Source organism: Malaclemys terrapin, chromosome 6 (genome assembly GCF_027887155.1).
Source record: "Malaclemys terrapin pileata isolate rMalTer1 chromosome 6, rMalTer1.hap1, whole genome shotgun sequence".
NCBI lineage: Eukaryota > Metazoa > Chordata > Testudines > Emydidae > Malaclemys > Malaclemys terrapin.
The window spans coordinates 60,258,121-60,277,776 of NC_071510.1; the positions used below are offsets into that span (position 1 = coordinate 60,258,121).

Below are 19,656 nucleotides of genomic sequence, written 5' to 3' on the forward strand. Positions count from 1 at the left end.
GGTTATCTACAAGCTCATGTCTGAATTCTCAAACAATTTCTTCTCCACTTTGTGTAGTCCATCTTTCATATACTGTCTACATTTCCAAACATACTTTTCTCTTGTAGTTCACCTTTAATTCAGTTAAAAAAAAAATACACTTCCATACAGTTAGCAGCAAGCATTTGTCTAAAAGTTAGATTATTTGGATTGGGCAGTGGGACCAAATTAGAGAAAAACATTGAAAGTAACAATTTTTGAATGTCTTCCTCCTGCTGGCTATTAATATTTTTTTAATGAGAGACCAATAGTAGCTGTTCTTTCTGCTCTTTGTTGCCATTCTTTAACCACTTGCCAAAAAATGAATCTTCTGACACATCCAATATTATTATTTTTGGCATCTGTTTGTGAAAGTAAAGTCAACCTTGTGTGTGTGTGTGTGTGTGTGTGTGTGTGTGTGTGTGTGTGTGTGTGTGTGTGTGTGTGAGAGAGAGAGAGAGAGACACGGGAGAGGGGAACCGCACAAGTATAAAAACTAATGTATTCTGTGCCCGTTTTAGACTAGTCTGTTTAAATGCTTTGTTTGGATAGTGGTAGCCCAGGACATTGGATGCAGTATCAGTCTTGCTGTCATGGTTTTTCAGTCTTTGACCAGATTTCTACTTTTTTGTACATTCTTGCTTCTTCACTCTGAGCATAAGAATAAAATTGTTTTAACTTTTTAGATTTTTTTAAAAGCCGTGAAACTTCTTATCGATTTCTTGAATCACAAAATAAGCCCTTTTGGCAAAATTGCAGGACGGCTATAGGTGGTTGGTGGCTTCCATTGTGCCTGATGAATTAATAGCAAGTGCTTGGTGGCTCTGCAATTTGAAATCAATCTCTCTCTCTCCCTGTTGCACACATATATTTGTGTATAATACATTTTGTCATGTAGCATACTGTTTATGTAATCTGCATTATTGTTAATGGTACTGATCAGGGTGTGTTCTCTATGGTTTCCTTGTTCATTGTTTCTCATTTTTTGTTGAAGTTTCTGTTTACAGTTTTCTTTTACAAGCACCCTTGAGCTTTTTTTTAAGTCACTGAAGGTCTGACCTTGCAGAATTGAAGTCAATGGGAGTTTTTTCATTGACTTTGAGAGAGCAGGATAAAAGTCCAGTGTGAGAATCTATTGAGATGGGTAGCTCTAAAAAAGAAATAATTAGAAACCTGTAAAAAAAAGCTTCTCTGAAGATGTACAGAGGTGAAGAGACTGACCTCATTATTTTTTTTTCATGTTTTAATTGGCTAATATGTATATGGAAGTATTCTAACTTCCAGCTTGAAATTAACTGGTGAAGTATTGGGGGGCAGTGGTAGGATGAGAAGTCCTCATCACACCAAACTTCATAGAATTTGGTTTATGGAAATTCCTACCAGGTCTGAACAGGTGAATGGAGGCAAGACTACCTGTTTTCACTGAGCTGTATATTTTCAGAGAGCAACAATTACAGGTAAGTATTACACAGAATAGAATAAAATTGGAATCTGGATTTTTTTCCTTATTGTATGCCTTTTCTATCACTGAGAGAGCCTGTATGATGCCTATTTTGTGGTAGTAAGAACTACAAAAGAAACTACTACATCTTAAGAGTTTAAGAAAGCATCCTTATTCTTTAAAAAATGTTTTTTTCCCTTTTTGATATAAAGGAAAGTCGAGTATTACGGACAGTGCCTCTTCTAGCTGCTTGCCTCCCTGGAGACAAGTGTAAAATCTTGATTGGCCGACGTTTTGGTGAAGATAGGTAAGCAGAATTGCTGATTCAACTTCTGGTTCTCTGTTGTGTACTATTGATGATACTGCTTTTAAAAGCTACACTGAATATTTTTGCATTTCTAAGTGTTCACTGCTGTGCAGTGCTAAGGCTCACAAATGAAGTTGAAATACAGTACTGCATTTTGTAAACTCCTTTTTGGTCTGTTTCCTTTTAATTAGCATCAAATCCACTTTTTTTTTTTTTTTTTTTTTAACCAAGCCCTCGGGGGGTCAAAAGTTGTTACCTCTTCATATGGGGATGCTGTTGCATTCTGTATGTTCATTCTTGACCTCTTTTCAGAACCCTGGTACTGTGACACCTTTACTTCAAGTGAGACGGCAAGATGTCCTGGTCTTTTCTAAAGCCAGTAAATGGCAGTGCAGCCAATGCCCTGCATCATTCTTATCAGTCATGATGCCTACAAAAATGGTTAGGCAGCTGGTATGCAGTCACCATTGCTTATCACGGTGTTCCTAATAGTCTCATTGTTACTTTGTACTACCTCTGTTTATCTGTATACACACACACCTGTTGTGTCTCCTCTTTATACTTAGCTCCTTCCCTGAAAAGCTTAAAATCTATCTTAATTTTATATGCTTGTTCAGTTCTTAGCACAAAGACTGATGGCTAATAAGTGCTACTGCTGTACAAATAATAATCTGCATTGATTGATTTAAGCTAAGTCTGCAATACAGAGCCTATGTTGTAATAGCTATGCTGGCATAGCCCCCTCGTGTAGACGCAACCTACAGTGGCAGAAGGAGTTTTTCTGTCAGTCTACGAACATCACCTGTCCAGGCAACTTTAACTACATTGACAGAAGTACCTTTATGTCAACATAGTTGCACCTACACTGGGGGTTTTGTCAGTTGGGGTATATTTTTTCACATCCCTGACCAGCGTAGCTATGCCAATATAACTTTTAGATGTAAATCAGGCTGTAGATGCTTTACAAGTCTCAGAAGAGGGAGTCCTGAGATTAAAAATTAGTGCGTATTTTTGGTGACATTCTTTCTGTTAGCTATGTGTTAACGCATGGCAGTTTCTTCACATTTATTTTTTGATATTCTGAAATTTTGGACAAGATTGTCACATTAGTATTGTCTTTCATCCTCATTTGGTGAAGCTAATTTTTTATCAACAAACTTCTGGTGCAAATGCTTGTGAGATTTTGTTGCATAAATGTTCCCTGAAAGGCAACAAAAAAGGGTGTGAATACTGATGAAGCAAATTCATTTAAAATTCAAATGAATATTTGGGGAAGCTTTTTGCAGAATTCACTGAGGTCTACTGAACAGAGATGCCATAAGTCAATTCAGAATGTTTTTATTAGTCTTCTATGGTAATAAGCATTTAAATTACCTAAGAACTTCCAGTGTATGGGAAAACTGCATTTTCCTCCAGTTAAAGCAGAAAATGAAATCACTTTTCATGGTGACATGCACTGGATGTATTGTTTCCAATGCAGTCTGCTTTTGGTAAAGCAAATTTCTTTAAGTGTCCCAAGTGCAATTGTTTACCCTTTCTCAGTTCAAAAGCCAGAATTTTGCTCCAATTTACAAAAATAAAATAATAAAAAAGCTTTTAGGTAGAGACAAAACACAGAAAACTTTAGCCCCAAAAGTGAAAGGTTTTGAAAATTTGTGAACATTTTAAAACAAAAGGGTAGAATAGTTTAGCATCCATAACTATTGTAGCCTTTATTTCAATTGAATTGATAGTTCTATGCTAAAACACTGTCCCTAGTAAGTAAGTCCATCTCCTGTGTTGCTACAGTTTTAAGATCAACAGGGTAAAAGTCACCCTTAGAGCTTCTCTTAGGTTGGGAGACTCTAGGAGTACACAAAGAGGGAATACAGTGACCCCACACGCAATCACAAGTAATTTTGTCTGTATTATGTTACATTCACACCTACATGTACAAAACTATGCAACAGCCAATGCTGTATTCATACTCACCTATCACAGAGTCAGGTTAATCTCTCAACAGGTTGTCATCAATGGGGGTGGGAGGGGGAGGAGAGAGTCTTTCTGACTTGGTTCTTCCCTGATGGTTTAAGGCCCCCAGTCTAGAACCCAGGGCTGTGAAGCTACCAGTCAGCTGATATCTTCAGGCTGCCACCCAGCGGCAAATGTAACCAGCTTGCTCTCCACTTCCCAAGACCTGCTGTGGACACAGCCCATGGGAAGTTCCACCTCAAGGTTTTGACAGAGAGCAGCCTCATGGCTCCTCATTGGCTCTCTGCCCTATATAAACCCAATGAGTGTTCCAGGAAGTTTCCAGGCAACAGTGTGGATCTCCTGTAGCTGCCACAGCCATGCCTGGAACTGACATTGGCTTGATTTGGACTTTGCTTCCTGACTCGAACCTGAAACCTGACTTGGACTCTGACCTTTTGTATTGACCCTGGCCTAGAACCTGACTACAAACTCCTCTGCTACTCCCAGCCTCAGGTTTTCCCCCTGCTCTGACCCTATGCCCTTATTGCCTTTGGTGGGATCCTGACAGATGGGTTTTTTTTTTTTCTGATGTGGTCTTACCACCCTGTCCATACCAGCAAACCCTTTTTATCCTGTGTTATGACCACATCTACCATCATATGTATATGCATGACTGTTCCAACCCCCTTTTTCTTTGTGTCCTTCCACATCCCATACATTTTGGGATGCCCTGCTTTTCATAGGTGGTTCTCTTAGTTCCCCTCAGTCTCATAAGCATCTATGTAAACATGTTCCCATGGTAACTTGTGGGGAGAGCAAAACTTTCCACAGTGATGTTACAGTCAGGTGTCTGGCAGTCTAGATAGGTACATTGAAATATATTTCCCCAAACATCACCTACTGGCACTTACTTTACAATAATCTTGTAACTTTACTTGTACAGGGTTATTTCTGATTAAGCTACTTATGTCAGCTCTTCTTAGGCCTGAGGCCTAGTATGGCTAATCTGAAATCGTGCAGGTCTCAGCCTGTAGACCGTGCATTACAACTTTATCTTTCTTATCTGTCTAATACATACTCATCACTCAAATACTCGTCAATTTTATACTCCTATGATCCTATCCTACTTATATCTATACCTATACTTACAACTTAAATCTATTCATCACACACTGATTACATATGAAATAGCATACGCATTAATCCCAACAATATATCACAATTAAATAATAAACTGAACTAATTGGCTACATTATATTACGTGTTACCACTATAGTTATTTGATCCATATGCAAATAGATGAGCATTTCGTGCTGTAAAATACATTGTCAGCAGTGAAACACCCACACCATTGCAAAAAGTCTCAAAAGAGATACACAAGGTAAAGGTGACATAGTTGTACCCAGCTGATTGTGGGAGGTGAAGTCAAATGGTAAAAGAAGGTGAGTATAAGGTTAATCTCTGACAGTTTTCAGTATGTATAAGTAGTGTTTTAAATGATACTACTGGTCACCAATAAAAACAGTCCACTCACTTCATAATACTTTTAAATGCTCAAAATATTTAGCTCCAGAGAAAAGAGCGATTCCTAAAACAAAGTAATAGTGGGTTTTAATCATAGAATATCAGGGTTGGAAGGGACCTCAGGAGGTCATCTAGTCCAACCCCCTGCTTAAAGCAGGACCAATCCCCAGACAGATTTTTGCCCCAGATCCTTAAATAGCCCCCTCAAAGATTAAGCTCACAACCCTGGGTTTAGCAGGCCAATGCTCAAACCACTGAGCTATTCCTCCCCCCGATTAACAATTGGAGCTTTTAAATCACTACCACTAAACCCTGTCTTCCTTCTTTTTCAGTCACCATGTACAGCACCACCATCCTCCCTGTCACTCAGGCCTGTAACCTGCATGGTATTTTCTACTCAGATGTGTCTCTGACATCACGTCCAGGTCATTTCTAAATATTGCTGCTTTATCCTGCAAAACATCTCTAAAATTCTGCCTTTTTTTCCCTCCATTCATACAGAGAAATTTGTCATCCATCTCTAGTACTGTTACATCTTTCTCTCTCCTGCCTTGATAAATATTACCTTGCCCCAGTTACCTCCATTTAAAAAACTATTGCAAAGACAGTTGAAGGAATGATCCATGAAAACAATGTCACTCCTCCCTGGTTCCCTCTTCTCCACTGCATCAATCATAAACTACTTATCTTTGCTTTTAAAGCCTTTCATGGCCTATTTTAACATCATCTCTTGCACACCCTCAAGATGTTGACTTCTGCCAGTAATGCCAGCCTTTATTGTCCATTATGTTAATACAAGAACTTTAATACTTTTTCCCATGCTGACCCTCATGTATGGGAGAAGCTGGCTTTAAACATCCAGAAAGCCACATCATTGCTTTCCTTCAGATTGCTCCTTACAATTTTCTGTCATGATGTGTACAAAAAGCTCAACAATAGTTACATACCTGATGCATGATAACTGTTTTTCATGCATACTAGTCTTGTGTCAGTTACCTTGTACTCCACTGTCTGTCTATCCATCTGCTGTCCCTTGTCTTATATTTAAATTTAAGACCTTTTAGGGCATAGACCATATAATTGTTAGCATAATGGGGCCTCATCCATTCTTGGGGTCCCAGGACATCACCACAATACAAATAAATTGAATTCTGGAGTTGAATATTCATGCGTTCATGGATTCCGAGATCAGAAAAATCATTTATCAGAGGGGTAGCCGTGTTAGTCTGAATCTGTAAAAAGCAACAGAGGGTCCTGTGGCACCTTTAAGACTAACAGAAGTATTGGGAGCATAAGCTTTCGTGGGTAAGAACCTCACATTTCCTGAGAAAACTACAGTGTATTGGTGACCTCCCAGAAAACACCATCCTAGCCACCATGGATGTAGAGGCTCTCTACACAAACATCCCACACACAGATGGAATACAAGCTGTCAGGAACAGTATCCCTGATGATGACACAGCACAACTTATTGCTGAGCTCTGTGACTTTATCTCACGCACAATTATTTCAAATTTGGTGACAATATATACCTCCAGACCAGTGGCATCATTATGGGCACCTGCATGGCCCCACAATATGCCAACATTTTTATGGCTGACCTGGAACAATGCTTCCTCAGTTCTCGTCCACTCATGCCCCTTCTCTACCTACACTATTGATGACATCTTCATCATCTGGACCCATAGGAAGGAGACCCTGGAAGAATTCCACCATGATTTCAAAGCTTCCACCCCACCATCAACCTCAGCCTGGACCAATCTACACGGGAGGTCCACTTCCTAGACACCACCGTACAAATAAGCGATGGCCACATTAACACCACCCTATACCGAAAACCCACCGACTGCTATGCCTACCTTCATGCCTCCAGCTTCCACCCCGGTCACACCACATGATCCATCGTCTCCAGCCAAGCACTGAGGTACAATCGCATCTGCTCCAACCCCTCAGACAGAGACCAAAACCTACAAGATCTTCACCAAGCATTCTCAAAACTACGATACCCACACAAGGAAATAAAGAAACAAATCAACAGAGCCAGACGTGTACCCAGAAGCCTCCTGCTACAAGACAGGCCCAAAAAAGAAACCAACAGAACTCCACTGGCCATCACCTACAGTCCTCAGCTTAAACCTCTCCAACGCATCCTGGACAATGATCCCTCACTTTCACAGACCTTGGGAGGCAGGCCAGTCCTCGCCCACAGACAACCTGCCAACCTTAAGCATATTCTCACCAGCAACCACGCACCGCACCATAACACCTCTAACTCAGGAACCAACCCATGCAACAAACCTCGATGCCAACTCTGCCCACATATCTACACCAGCAACACTATCACAGGACCTAACCAAATCAGCTACAACATCACTGGCTCATTCACCTGCACGTCCACCAATGTTATATATGCCATCATATGCCAGCAATGCCCCTCTGCTATGTACATTGGCCAAACTGGACCATCACTACGCAAGAGGATAAATGCACACAAGTCAGATATCAGGAATGGCAATATACAAAAACCTGTAGGAGAATACTTCAACCTCCCTGGCCACCCAATAGCAGATGTAAAGGTAGCCATCTTACAGCAAAAAAACTTCAGGACCAGACTCCAAAGAGAAACTGCTGAGCTCCAGTTCATTTGCAAATCTGACACCATCAGATCAGGATTAAACAAAGACTGTGAATGGCTATCCAACTACAGAAGCAGTTTCTCCTCCCTTGGTGTTCACACCTCAACTGCTAGCAGAGCACCTCACCCTCCCTGATTGAACTAACCTCGTTATCTCCATACTGATTTATACCTGCCTCTGGAGATTTCCATTACTTGCATCTGAAGAAGTGAGGTTCTTACCCACGAAAGCTTATGCTCCCAATACTTCTGTTAGTCTTAAAGGTGCCACAGGACCCTCTGTTGCTTTTTACAGAAAAGTCATTGTGAGTGCCTAGCATGACCAATATAACAGGCCATAGAACTTCCCCAAAATCATTCCTGTTGAACGAGAGCATAACTTAAAAAAATCACTCTTAATTTAAAAATTGCTATTGATAGAGAATCCACCATACCCTTGGTAAATTGTTCCAGTGGTTAATTACCTTCACTTAAAAATTGTCATCTTATATCCAGTATGAATTTGTCTAGCTTCAACTTCCAGCCTGTGGATCGAGATATACCTCTGTCTGCTAAATTGAAGAGCCTGTTATCAAATTTTTGTTCCCTGTGTAGGTACATATAGACTGATAAGTCATCCCTATCCCATCTCTTTGTTACTCTAAATAGAATGAGCTCCCTGAGTCTGTCACAATAAAGCTTGTTTTCTAATCCTATAAGTATTCTTGTGGCTCTTCTCTGAACCCTCTTCAGGTTATCAACATCCTTCTTGAATTGTGGTCACAGTATTCCAGCAGTGGTTGCACCAGTTCTTCTTCAAGCACTTGCTCACATCCATTCCATGCTAGATTTGCACATTCCACATGCACAGTTGCCAGAGGTTTTTTTTCCCCTTAGTGGTATCCAGGGGACCGGCCCTAGTGCCCCTGGGAGCCATGCACACATGTACCGGTATGCGGGGTGCCGCCAGCTCCACATCCTCTCAGTTCCTTTTTACTGTCCGTGACGGTTGCTTGGACTGACCTTCTTGCTCTTGAAAGTCTTTCCCAGTGGTTTGGACTCTGTACTCCATCGTATATAGTTTTTGTAGTTGGCGTATTTAGTTATCAATTAGTATTAGTGTATGTAGTGTAAATAGTGGTCCCAGTCATCAAAGGGCATCATCTCAGGGTACCTCCTGCGGTGAGTGGAGGCCATGCCAGTCAGTGACCCGCATTTGAGCTTTCTAAAATGCCTTGGGGAAGCTTACATAAAGGAGAAGCGCAAGATCTGCAGGAACTTCAGACTGCACACTCAGAAAGGCAGGGATGTTCGTCTGAAGACTTTGCTCATGAAGGCAGCCCTCAGATAATCCTCAGAGCCTTGCTGCTCTGAATCAGCACTGAGCACTTTGGCCTCTGTGCGAAGTGCTCCACCTGGCACCTTTCTCCATACAGGAAGAATCATAAGAAACAGCGTGCCAAGAGAGGGCACTCTCTGATGCTGAAGAGGGACAAGTGGGGAGTAGCCGATGAAGTGAGACCTGTGCTGGGCCACTCATCCTTCCCAGATTCATGGTTGACTCTGTCGACTCTGCGTAAGGCAGTGAGCCCGGTCTGGGGCCCATCTCTGACTCCTGAGAGCAGTTGTGTCACTTCGCGCCTGTGGACACCCTCAACTCCAGAGGCTTTCCAGGCTGCAAAGAATTTGATGTCCCTCCTGGGACCGCCCACCCCCAAGACCCCTTGCCAGCCAGAGGTTCCGGGGATAGAAGGATTCAAGGGGCTGTGAGTTCTATCCCATCACCGACCATTGTGGCACCTTCTAGAGGAAGACCCTCCATGGCCCCACCATGAGCAGTCCCCCACCCGGCGTCAGTCACCAGTTTCCCGGCACCGCCTGGAGGCAGAAACGGCTACAGCTCCGCCGTGGTCTCCGAGGGAAGAGTCCTCTTTGGAGTCAGAGGGGCAATCATTCGCCCTGCCAGAAAAGTACTGATACCCGACTTCAGTACCGGCCCCGCAGCTGGAGCTTGGCCATTGGGCCATTGGCCAATGCAGTGGCAATATTGGAACACATGGTGGTTTCCCCTGGTACCGAGACCCCCTTCCCAGCATTCATATTTGGTGGTGACCGAGAAACAAGCCACTGACCCCGGCCCTGGACCCCAACTCCAGTACTGACCCTGGCACCAAGGTCACTGAAGTGGCCCCAATGAAAGTAGTCCAGGTGGAGGAGAAAGGACCAGCCCCTCTTACGGTGCTAGCCACCTTCCTCATCATCCCTGGATGAGGCAGTCGCAGGTCCTAATAACCCGCTTCTGCCAGATGACTTCAGGGCCTATCAAGAACTCCTGAAACATGTCACCACAAATTTGAGGCTGGAAGCCTAGGAGTAAAGGAGTCCATGCAGAGCCTGATTGATAGTGGCCCTGCCAGTCAATGAGGCAGTGTTGGGTCTAGTCAGGGTGCTATAGCAGACCCCTTCGTCTCTGTTGCCTACCTCAAAAAGGACAAAGAAGAAGTACTATGTAGTGGCCAGTGAGTTTGAATACCTGTACTCACATTCCCCCGTCAGGATCCCTGGTGGTGTCCACTGCAAACGAGCGGGACAGACAAGCGCAGTTGAGCGCCACCTCAAATAATTAAGGCTGGATCTGTTTGGGTGAAAGGTTTATTCCACGGGCAGCCACTAGCTTCGTATCTCTAACCAGCAGGGCGTTACACTGTGAAAGTATAATTTTAACCTGTGGGACTCAATGGTCAAGTTAAAGAGCTCCCTGCCACAGGAGTCGAAGCAGGAGTTCATGCCCATCTTGGAGGAAGGCAAGACGGTGGCCAGACCCTCCCTCCAGGCAGCTCTGGATGCTGCTGACTCAGCAGCCACAACGATGGTGTCAGCGGTCACCATGAGGCGCTATTCGTGACCCCAATCATCAGGTCTCTCACATGAGGTTCAGTAATCCGTCCAGGAACTCTCCCTCAAGGGTACCTCCCTGTTCTCAGACTCCAAAAGCTTCACGACCTCAGACTCAAGGGCCATACTTCACTCCCTAGGCCTGTTTACACTCCTGGCCTCCAGGAAGCATTTCAGGCCTCAACAGCCTCCCAGGTTTTTGGGGCCTCCCAAGCAGGAACCCTATAAAAGAAAGGGTTATTAATGTTGTCAACCCCTACCTTCTACCTCAGCTTCCCAGTCAGGCTCAAGTAGGTACCCCGGTGGGACCAGGCTGGCCTTTTGAAGGCACACCTGAGGATGATATACCAGACTCAATTCAGGATACATCCCCCCGCTTTGGTTTTTGGACTGCCTATGTAACGTTGTACCGTTGGGTGCTTTGTACTGTAACAGTTGGTTACACCCTGCAGTTTTCATCTTTCCCATACCTCCAACCCCATCCCTCTTCATGGACCCTTCTCATGAGCAGATTCTTGTCAAGGAGATACAAGTCCTCCTACATGTGGGGGCAATAGAGAAAGTTCCTTGAGACTTGAGATGGAAGAAGTTTTACTCCCAAGTTTTTTTAATCCTTAAGGCCAAAGGGGGGCCTACAGCACATCCTGGAACTGCATCACCTCAATAAATAGCTCAAGAAAGTGAGGTTCCGCATGGTCTCCCTGGCCTTCATCTTTCCCTCCCAGGAGCTAGGAGACTGATACGCTGCCCTCAATTTAAAGAATGCTTATTTCCACATCTCCATCCATGGACACAGGAGATTCCTCAGGTTTGTGGTGGGCCAATGCCACTACGAATTCACCATGCTTCCCTTCAGTCTATCACAGGGATTCTCAAACTGGGGGTTGTGACCCCTTAGGGCGTCACAAGGTTATTACACCCCCAAACCCTGCTTCACCTTCATTTATTATAATAATAAATATTTTTAAAAGTGTTTTAAATATATAAGGGGGGGTCACACTCATAGGTTTGTTGTGTGAAAGGGGACACCACTACAAAAGTTTGAGAACCACTGGTCTATCTTGAGCCCTGAGGTTTCTACTAAGTGTATGGCAGTGGTTGCAGCCTACCTCAGATGTCGAAGCCTACAAGTCTACCCATACTTTGATAATTGGCTGATCAAAGGCCACTCTCAGATTCAGCACAGCATTGGCATACTACATGCCACCCTTTGGGTGCTGGGTTTGTTAATAAACTAACAGAAATCAACATTGGTCCTGGTGCAGAGAATAGAGTTTACTGGGACAGTGCTCAACTCCGCCCAGGCCAGGGCCTACCTACTAGGGCCAAGTTCTGAACTATGTTGGATCTAATCACCCGGGTCACAGTTCACCCACTTATGACCGACCAAACTGTTAGGTCACATGGCAGCATGTACCTGCCTGGTGCAGTATGTGCGGCTACGCCTCAGAACCCTACAAATGTGGCTGGAGTCCGTTTACTCCCCGGGTAGATGCCACTTGCACTCAGTTCTCACGATTCCATCACCTGTCTTAGCTTCTCTGACTTGGTGGAGAGATTCGCGTTCTGTGATGAAGGGGGGGTGCCTTTTGCTGCCCCATATCCAACAGGTACCTTGGTTTTGGATGCGTCAGACGTCGGGTGGTGAGCCCATCTCTGCAGACTCAGGACCCAGGGTTTCTGGTCCCAGGAAGAACTCTCCCTGCACATAAACGTCACAGAACTTAGGGCAATATGCTTGGCCTGCCTGGTGTTTCTCCTCCAGCTCTTAGGCAAGGTCATGCAGGTCTTAACAGACAAGATGGCCTTAATGTTTTACATCAACAAGCAAGGGGGAGCTCGATCCTAAGCCCTGTGTCAGGAGGCTCTCTGACTGTGGGACTTTTGTATGAAGCGTGCCATTTACCTTGAGGCTTCGCACCTTCCGGGAGACCGGAATGCATTGGTGGATCACCTCAGCAGGTCCTTTTCCTCTTGCCATGAGTGGGCTCTTCACACAAAGGTCACCACTGTTATCTTCCAGAAGTGGGGGACTCCCCAGGTGGACCTGTTTTGCCACCAGACAGAACAGGAAATGCCATCAGTTCTGTTCTATGCGCGGGCTCAGCAGGGGCTCCCTTTCCCATGCCTTTCTGCTCTCATGGACAGATGGCCTGTTGTACGCCTTCCCACTGATCCTTTTGGTTCGCAAAGTCCTCCTAAAGATCAAGAGGAACAAGGTGAAGGTTGTCATGATAGCTCTGGCATGGCCATGCCAGCATTGGTTTGGCATGCTTCTGGACCTCTCAGTGGCAGCTGCACTAGTGCTCCACCCTGTCTAGACTTGATTTTGCAAAACCATGGTTGGTTGCTTTTCACCCACACCTCGTCTCCCTACACCTATGGCATGGCTGCTGCATGGCTGAACCCTGAGGAGTGGGCCTGCTCAAATCAGTCTTGCTAAGTAGCAGAAAACATTCCACCAGGGCTACCTACTTGGCTAAGTAGAAATGTTTCACTTGTTGGGTCTTTGAACAGAATCTTTTTCCATCTCGGTCTTCCCTGCAGTCCATCTTGGACTACCTGCTCCAGGTGAAACATCATGGTCTGGCTCTGTTGTCGGCTAAGGTTCACTTGGCAGCTATCTTGGCCGTCCATCCTCCAGTATAGTGCAGATCAGTCTTCTCCCATGAGATGACAGTCAGGTTCCTCAAGGGTTTGGAAAGACTCTACCTCCAGGTTCGTAACCCAGTTCCCCCATGGGACTTAAACCTGGTCCTGTCAAAGTTCACAGAGGCCCCCCTTGGAGCCGTTGGCATCTTGTTTCTTCCTGCTACTGTCTTGGAAGGTCACCTTCCTGGTGGTGATCACTTTGGCCAGAAGGATCTACAAGATCAAAGCCCTGACATCAGAACCCCCTTATATGGTATTCTTCAAGGACAAGGTCTAGCTGCGCCCCAACCCAACCTTCCTACCAAATCTGGTGTCAGAATTCCATAGCAACCAGGATATTTTTCTGTTTATCATCATTCCTCACAGCACTGATGAGGAACGTTGGGTCCACACGTTAGACGTTAGGCGGGCCCTGACCTTCTATATCGAGAAGACTAAGCCCTTCCGCAAGACTATGCAACTTTTTGTAACAGTAGCGAAAAGGATGAAAGGACTACCAGTGTCATCGCAAAGAATCTCATCCTGGACAACTGCTTGCATCTGAGTTTGCCAAGAGCAGGCAAAGGTTCTGCTTCTGGCCATCATGACAGCTCATTCAACGAGAGCCCAGGCTTTGTCAGCAGAGTTCCTCACTGAGATACCAATACAGGACATCTGGAGAACCTCAATATGGTCATCAGTTCATACCTTTGTGTCCCACTATGCCATCACCCAACAGGCCCATGATGATGCAAGTTTCGGGAGAGCAATGTTGCAATCTGCCTATCCATGAACTCCGAGCCCACCTTCATGGATACTGCTTGTGAGTCACTTAGCATGGAATGGACATGAGCAAGCATTTGAACAAGGAAAAGAATGGTTACTAACCTTTCATAACTGTTGTTCTTCAAGATGTGTTGCTCATGTCCATTCCATGACCCACACTCCTACCCTCTGTCGGAGTTACCGGCAAGAAAGAACTGAGAGGGTGCAGAGCTGGCAGCACCCCTTATACCGGCTCATGTGCGCAGGGCTCCAAGAGGTGCTAGGGCCGGTCCTCTGAATACCACTAAGGGGAAAAAGAAATCTCCGGCAACTGTGCACATGGTACGCACACCTAACATGGAATGGACATGAGCAGCACATCTCAAAGAACAACAGTTATGAAAGGTTAGTAATTTTTCCAAATGCAGAGGTAAAATAATCTTTCTACTTCTACTCAAGTTTCCCCTCTGTATTCATCCAAGAATATATTAATCCTTTTGGTCACAGTATTGCACCATTCAGACGATTATCTATTACATTCAGCTCGTTCAGCTGATTATCTACCACAACCTCCAAATCTTCTTTTTTTTTTTTCCTTAGAGCAAACTTTTTAAAGAAAGGTGCCAGTACTATAAATAATAAATAATATAACTTGCACGTGTAATATTTGCACTATTGTGAACACAAATGATATTTTTCATACAATCTATCTGTGTTCAGTTTGTGCATATGGTGAGACGTCACCTACTACAGGACAGGCCCAACCAGGAAAATAACAGAACGCCACTGGCCATCACCTACAGCCCCCAGCTAAAACCTCTCCATCGCATCATCAATGATCTACAACCTATCCTGGAAAACTATCCCCCCTTCATAGGCCTTGGGGGGAGGCTAATGCTAGCTTACAGACAGCCCCCCAACATGAAGCAAATACTCACCAGCAACTACACACCACACCACAGAAACACTAACCTAGTAACCAATCCCTGTAACAAACCCCGTTGCCTTCTTTATCCCGCTGTTTACTCTAGTGACACCATCATAGGACCCAGCTAAACCAGTCACACCATCAGAGGCTCATTCACCTGCACATCTACTAATGCGATATATGCCATCATGTGCCAGCAATGCCCCTCTGCCATGTACATTGGCCAAACCAGACAGTCTCAACGTAAAACGATAAATGGACACGAATCAAACATCGGGAATGGTAACATACAAAAGCCAGTAGGAGAACACTTCAATCTCCCTGGACACTCAATAACAGATTTAAAAGTAGCCATTCTTCAACAAAAAAACTTCAAAAACAGACTTAAAAGAGAAACTGCAGAGCTACAATTCATTTGAAAACTTAACACCATCAATTTGGGCTTGAATAGGGACTGGGAGTGGTTGGCTCACTACAATAGCAATTTTGCCTCTCTTGATCTTGACTCCTCCTCATCCCAATTATTGGGAGTGGACCACATCCACCCTGACAAATTGGCCTTCAACATTGGTTCTCCACTTGTAAAGTAACTCCCTTCTCTTCATGTACCAATACATATTTATGCCTGTATCTGTATCTTTTCACTCCAGGCATCTGAAGAAGTGGGTTTTTTACACATGAAATCTTATGCCCAAATAAATCTATTAGTCTTTAAGGTGCCACCAGACTCTTCGTTGTTTTTGTGCATATGATGAGTTTTTCCAGGATTTTATGTTCGTGTTCAGAAAGTATACAGGCAAGGTATTCAGTATTAAATAGTGTGAGGTCACTTTCTGATATGTCCATATTTGGTTAAGGTTCATTGAACATTGACAGTGCTAAAATCACAATGCTCTTTTGGGAGACCTTTTTTTCGGCAGATTCCATATGGAATCCTCTGCACCAGAAGTATTCCAGAATAATATGACTGAGTTTCTGGAGGATTATGAAGGTGTGGTAGCACTACTGAGTAACTTTAGTGTAGACAAGAATAGAAATGGGGAACATAGTACCCATTTGCTCACAGCACTGAGCATATTGGGCGGTGTCAGTAAAAATCGAAAAAGTCTTAAATCAAGAAAAAATTGATTATCTTCAGCACCCAGAAGCGTGCTAGGTGTTACACGACGACTGTCACAAGCCCTGCCCAGAAGATCTGATAATGTAATTTTATACATGAAACAATAAAAATATCATATAATAAACAAAAAAGAAGGGAAAGCAGAGAGGTATGACAAAAGCTGCAATAATAGTTATAATAATTACATGGATCAGAAAAATTGCATGGTTACTCAGTAAGGCTCCAATTCAGGAAAGCATTCAAGCACATGCTTTCCTGAATAGGGACCTAAGACCGTGTACAATTTTGGACATATGTTTTAGTAAAGATAGACTTGATGGGCACGAAGAACTCTATCCAGTTGTCATATTTCAGCCTTCAAACATTTCGGCTGTTGCTTAGTGTATCATCTTTGAAACTGATATGGCTTGTGGAAGGAAAAAATACACTTAAAAGAAACAACAAAGAGCTATGATTTTAACTATTTGCAGACATGCTAAGTTTAAAGTATGCTCTAAAATAGATAGTCATGTCCTGTCATGTATAGTGCCTTATATAATAATCATTGTAAATTCTTTGGCCAAGCACTAGGTTTATTATTCATGAGGGAAGTGCTAAGAAAAAAAAGAGTGCCTATATTTATGAATAAAATACCATAATTTCTGGGATTTATTTTCTTTTTTAGGATGCTAATAAATATTTTGCAAGCAATTTTTTTAAATCCTAATAAATACTGTTTGCTCAGCTCTATAGGAAATTCTTGTGTGTTGTAAAGAAAACACATTTTAGATGAAATTGCTCATTGTAATCTGACTTGTCGACAATCCGAATAATCTTCATTTCATACTTTTAGAGTTATATGAGAAATCTTGGCACTCATGTTTTTAAATATCAACTTTATAACTGTGACAGCTACAAAGAAAGGGAAAAAACACACCAAAGCTGCTTTGCTTTGGCCTTCTGTTCTTTTTTTAGTGAAATAGCTGCCTACTTAAGTTCTATAGTTCTTTACTTTCTAGCCATAGATCTTCAAGTTTCTGTAATCTACTAGTAAATTCTGAATGTTATGGACACTAATGATTAAGCTGTAATAGAGCTATTCATCCAATACCCATTTGACTTGAACCCTGTTATTTGGGGCAGGAGACTGTCTTAAAGAATAGGGGGAGAAAACAACATTTAACTTGGTTTGTCTTCAAAAGTTAATCAGGTGGACAATACATGCATATAGATCTCCAAAATTCATCACAAGTTCGGTTTCAGAATCAGTACAATAAATTCCATACAGTCAAAATACCAGCTCTGTTACAGGTCAGTGGTTAAATCAGGTACATCAAAAATGCATTAGAAGGTTTGGGAAACTCATTAACGACTTCAATATCTTTAGAAAGTTGACTGCAACTTACTTCTGCTATCATTTATATGAAAATATTTTCACTAATTACTTGCTTGAACTGTGAGCTTTTCTCCTGGTTGCTCCCAAACAAAAATATTTTTTTTCTTAATACTGTAAATGAGTTTACTTGTTCCCAATATAATGTACCACCAATGCTCTAAGTTACGTGACTCTTTTCACTCTGTGCCAGTGCTATCCCATTCGGGGACCCTTAGCAAGAATATTTTTGCCTGCCCCCCTCCACAGCTCATACTAATAATTAATAGGGGGCATCATTGTGCTGCTTGGGGCCCTAAGCAATTGCCCCTATGCCGGGGCGGGCAAACTTTTTGGCCTGAGGGCTGCATCGGGTTTCGGAAATTGTATGGAGGGACGGTTAGGGGATGGGGTCGTGGCCCGGCCCCCACCTCCTATCTGCCCCCCCCCTGGACTCCTGCCCCATCCGCGCCCCCCCTCCCCAGGACCCTGGCCCCATCCACACACCCCTGTCCCCTGACTGCCCCTGGAACTCCTGCTCCTGACTGCCTCCTGCCGCCCCATCCAATCCTCCCTCCTTCCTGACTGCCTCCCTGGAACCCCTGCCCCCATTCAACCCCCTGTTCCCCTCTCCCCCTCCCCGCCGACTTCCCTGACCCCTATCCACATCCTGACCACCACCCCAAACTCCCCTGCCCTCTATCCAACCCCCCCCCACTCTGTGCCACCTTACCATGCTGCCTGGAGCACTAGTGGCTTGTGGCACTACAGCCACGCCGCCTGGCTGGAGCCTGGCCACACCGCCGCCACCACCACGTAGCACAGAGCACCGGGTCAGGCTGGGCTCTGCAGCTGCGCTGCCCCAGCAGCTCACAGCCCCACCGCCCAGAACATTGCACTGGCGGCGGAGCAAGCGAGCTGAGGCTGCGGGGGAGGGGAGACAGCAGGGGAGGGGCCGGGGGTAGCCTCCCAGGCCAGGAGCTCATGGGCCCGGCAGGATGGTCCCGCGGGCCGGATGCGGCCCATGGGTCGTAGTTTGCCCACCCCGGCTTATGCCTAGCACTGGCTCTGCTTTCACAGGTTCCAATTCTATTCTATATTTAAAACTAACATGCGCCTATTTATCCATCGTTGTCTGTCAATCCTTATATCTGTTAGCACTTCTGAAATGCCTATTGCAATAGTGTCTAGGTATTGTACAAGGATAAGATAATGAGGACTTCCCAAAAGACAATGTTTTCTCCATTGTTCTGCTGTTTTAAAAATGGTCTGCTACTTTGCCCCCCTTCCCCTATATCTCCCCCTTCCTCTTATGTTTTGCGGGGAGTGTTTGGCAAATACCAACCAAGTGATACTGGTGTAAAACCCTTCATACCAGTCTGGTGAAACCTCAGAGTGGACTAACTTCAGCTAACTAAAAGTATTTTTCTACTGTTTTATTTAAGTAGGTATAAAAAATTGTAGAGAAACCTTCAATCTTCAAGTAAACTTTATAAGCTATAAAATAACATTCCAGGATTTTCACCTGTCTGTGTGTCACTCTGAAGCTGGAAATGTCTCAGCCAGTGTAAAGTAATGGAAATAGGTTTAAGCATGGTTGAAAGCTTTTTGTTCAGAATATCACAGGGTTGAATCATCACTGGGTTTCGTGGTCTGTTACTATCCAATTTTTAAGTTCTCAGCTATTTGACTTTATGAATTACATCTATGCCATGACAAGGCATGTTTATATGTCATGGCAAGAGTGCTAGACCATTGTGATATCAGGTAACTCAACTAGGCACAACCCTAATTTACTCTACACCCTTACTCTGTAGCTAATTTCTGTGCAACAATTCATTGGTTGTACAAAGGTGACTGCAGAGATGGCAGATTACTTGGCCTTACTGCCACAGTTCTTCAAAACCACTCATACAATAGCCAGAACAAACAATAACCCCAAACACAGACAGCCGTTCACCTCGGCACACACTCCTATTCACCACCTACCCAAATCCATACCACTCTCACAACACAAACAACCCTCACACAAAATAACCAGCACACAACAACACAGCCAGCACACACAATAACCCCAAACATCACTCTGAAGCCCAGAATGTCTGTTGA

At 43.9% G+C, this 19,656-nt stretch overlaps 1 protein-coding gene across 2 annotated transcripts in view; it reads left to right on the forward strand.

The window, feature by feature from the left end:
* The window catches only part of DTWD2 (DTW domain containing 2), a 204,794-nt gene that overhangs the window by 78,584 nt on the left and 106,554 nt on the right, over window positions 1-19,656 (forward strand). For both annotated transcript variants that reach the window (XM_054032529.1, XM_054032530.1), the window contains exon 3: window positions 1,672-1,766. In XM_054032529.1, coding sequence (XP_053888504.1) covers window positions 1,672-1,766 — 95 coding nt within the window. The remainder of the gene's footprint in view (window positions 1-1,671; window positions 1,767-19,656) is intronic.